This window comes from Gossypium hirsutum, chromosome A09 (assembly GCF_007990345.1).
Source record: "Gossypium hirsutum isolate 1008001.06 chromosome A09, Gossypium_hirsutum_v2.1, whole genome shotgun sequence".
NCBI classification, from domain to species: domain Eukaryota; kingdom Viridiplantae; phylum Streptophyta; class Magnoliopsida; order Malvales; family Malvaceae; genus Gossypium; species Gossypium hirsutum.
The window spans coordinates 70,824,863-70,827,966 of record NC_053432.1 but is presented as its reverse complement, the minus strand read 5'-3'; the positions used below and the strand labels follow the sequence as shown (position 1 = coordinate 70,827,966).

The window sequence follows — 3,104 nt, the reverse complement described above, 5'->3', positions numbered from 1 at the left end:
TTATTCTTTTGATTATTTAAATTAAGAGTAACCGAAATTAAGTGACTGGAATATTATTTGTTTTCATGTTAAAAGACGGAGTTATGTTTTAACCTATGAGTAGAGGTAATAATTAGGTTAAAAAAGGGGTTATTACCTACCTAACAATATGCAGATAATAATAATTGGATGGATGAATAATGATGGTTGTAGGGTGGTAAATAGCCGTTGTAAAAACAAGGGTAATTAGAAGACAGTGTCATTTTGGTAAATTATTAGAGATCAAGGCCTAAACAATGCAGTAGCTTTTCCATCTCATTTATATAAATAATAATAATTAATGGTTTAGGAAGAGGAAGGGGGTCCAACCCGAGGTCTAAAAAGGAAAACTGTCGGTATGAGTATGAAGGCTGAGTGACCCCCATCCCCATTTCATTTAATCCTTACGTTTCTTCTTCTTCCGGGAATTAATCAAAATCATCACTACCACAACCGACACCGATATGAGGAAAGAAGCAGTGCCCTCCACCGCCCCTTTCACCGCCACCACCGTTGGCAAGAAGCTATTCCTTTGCTTTGAAACTAAACCCTTTGTTGTTACATTGCTTGCTCTTACTTTAGTTATGCTTCTCTGGAACTTCCCTCCTTACTATCAAAACCTCTCTACTACCCGTCCCTGTTCAGCTGCTCCTCTCGCCTCAGTAGTCGCTGCCGCCTCCACTAGCTTATTCTCCACCAATGCATCACTCCCTTATACAGCCACCCCCGCAGGTGAAAAGAAGTACTACTCGGATCCTAAAGTTAAACCCAGGGACCCCAACAAGCGGGTCTTCGAGGCTTACGGTAACGCTGCTGCTTTGTTTGTGCAGATGGGTGCTTACAGGGGCGGTCCTACAACATTCGCGGTGGTGGGATTGGCTTCCAAACCTATTCACGTTTTCGGCCGCCCCTGGTACAAATGTGAATGGATCTCAAATAATGGGTCATCTTTCAGAGCCAAGGCCTACAAAATGCTTCCGGATTGGGGGTATGGGCGTGTTTACACCGTGGTGGTGGTGAATTGCACTTTCCCAGTCAACCCAAACCAAGACAACCTTGGTGGTAAGCTGATGATCAATGCCTACTACGGTGAGTCCCCAAGGAAGTACGAGAGGTTCACAGCGTTGGAGGAGACCCCTGGATCTTACAATGCCGCCAAGTACCGGCCACCATTTCAGTACGAATATTTGTACTGTGGGTCGTCTCTGTACGGGAACCTCAGCGCTGACAGGATGAGAGAATGGATGGCTTACCACGCCTGGTTCTTTGGGGCAAGCTCGCATTTCGTGTTTCATGATGCGGGCGGGGTCTCCCCGGAGGTCAGAGCGGCTCTCGAACCTTGGGTGCGTGCCGGAAGGGCTACGATTCAAGACATTCGGGACCAAGAGCAGTTCGATGGGTATTATTATAACCAGTTTTTGGTGGTGAATGATTGTTTGCATCGCTATCGACACGCTGCCAATTGGACTTTCTACTTTGATGTGGACGAGTATATCTATTTACCTGATGGAAACACTTTGGAGTCGGTGTTAAATGAATTCTCCGCTTATACACAGTTTACTATTGAGCAGAATCCAATGTCCAGCCTGCTCTGCCTAAATGATTCCTCTCAACAATATTCCAGGTGATCTCATCACTCACCCCATCTGTTTATTTTCTCTAGAAAATTACAGATGAAAGAGCCAAGTTGGGTCTTTAATGGCAAGTCGCAGAAAGATTATGAAAATGACATACGTTGTTCATCTTGGCAGGCAATGGGGATTCGAGAAGCTTCTGTTTAGAGAATCAAGAACGGGAATTCGGCGTGACAGGAAATATGCAATTCAGGCGAAGAATGCATTCGCAACGGGAGTGCATATGTCGGAGAATGTTATTGGGAAAACATTACATAAAACAGAAACAAAGATTCGTTATTATCACTATCACAACACCATTACCGTACACCAAGAGCTATGCAGAGAGTACCTCCCTCCCTCTGCCAAAAACAATGTCACTTGGTTCAATAAGCTACCCTATGTCTACGATGATAACATGAAGAAACTGGCCAACACCATCAAGGAATTCGAGCATAAAACCATTGGAGACCTCGGTTCTCTATGACCCCACACCCCACATTCCACTCCAGCAGCTACCACATGTATCAGTTTAATGCGTTAATGGTTGAGCATTCATGGCATATGTGCTTATTTTTACATTTGGGTTTGCTCAAAATTTATTCCTCATTCATGCTAAAGATGGCCCCCACCCATTGCTAGCTGTGCCGAGAAACTCATGGAACAAGCTGGAAAGGGGCCCCCGATATCGTTTTGATTTTGTCTCTAGTGGTAAGTGTGTGTTTTACTTGTACCATTTTGTTTTTGGTTCTATATCTGTAGTGGGAATACTTGTAAAATTATTTCTCTTACATATTTAAGTTATTGCTTTATAGATTCATACCAGTTTTATAATAGAAAACATCCGATGATGGCCTGGTTGTCTAATTGTTTAAGGACATGGTTCCATTATTGTTTCTTTTCCAGGTAAAAGGTGCACCCACCACTCTGAGAATGCGAATTGTGATGGGGATTAGAACATTAATTGTGATGTTTTTTTCCCATTGCTATATCTCTTTCCATTTTTATACACTGTGAATTCAGTTGTTAAATCATCTTTTACCCTATGCTCATCTTACATTTCATCATTTCACTTCTATAAAAGCCATGACGTAATTTAATAGCAACCACAACAATTTCAACTCAAAAGTTTCTACTTCTATTATGAGTTAGGACTATTGGGTAATTTTTTTTTTGTTAATTTATTCGTTACCGTTGGAATATTTGTTTAAAATAGTCACCTAATTGTTATCTCATTAATGGATTGACTAAATTTGTCACGTCAACATCTTTTACACTTAATATCCACATAATTAAAAGGCTAAAAATGGAAAACAATGTAAAACAACAATCGACGTAGAAGGAAATGACAAATCCCCTTGTATGGAAAATTTGCACAATCCCTAAAGGTGTACTTGGGTGGGGTGAGGAATTTGTAGAATAAATTTAATTTGTATCAATATTTTTAAAATTCTAAAAATAAATTTATTTGTT

At 40.9% G+C, this 3,104-nt stretch overlaps 1 protein-coding gene across 2 annotated transcripts; it reads left to right on the top strand.

Annotated features, from left to right (window-relative positions):
* Positions 1 to 229: 229 nt before the first annotated feature.
* LOC107889545 (galactan beta-1,4-galactosyltransferase GALS1) lies at positions 230 to 2,672 on the top strand. Of its 2 annotated transcripts, XR_001681773.2 has the most exons (3): positions 230 to 1,642; positions 1,770 to 2,342; positions 2,538 to 2,672. XR_001681773.2 is itself a non-coding variant. In XM_016814011.2 (2 exons), the coding sequence occupies exons 1-2, from the start codon at positions 483 to 485 to the stop codon at positions 2,116 to 2,118; spliced, it is 1,509 nt and encodes a 502-aa protein (XP_016669500.1). In that variant the 5' UTR covers positions 230 to 482; the 3' UTR covers positions 2,119 to 2,451. The 2 variants fall into 2 exon arrangements, 1 of the variants encoding a protein (XP_016669500.1); XM_016814011.2 differs by lacking the exon at positions 2,538 to 2,672 and having other exon boundaries at positions 1,770 to 2,451.
* The last annotated feature ends 432 nt before the right edge of the window (positions 2,673 to 3,104 follow it).

Bases quoted from the DNA above. Each gene is read 5' to 3' on its own strand.
- LOC107889545 (XM_016814011.2), top strand. From the start codon at position 483: ATGAGGAAAGAAGCAGTGCCCTCCACCGCCCCTTTCACCGCCACCACC. The intron at 1,643-1,769 runs GTGATCTCATCA...TCATCTTGGCAG, and splicing joins TCCTCTCAACAATATTCCAG to GCAATGGGGATTCGAGAAGC.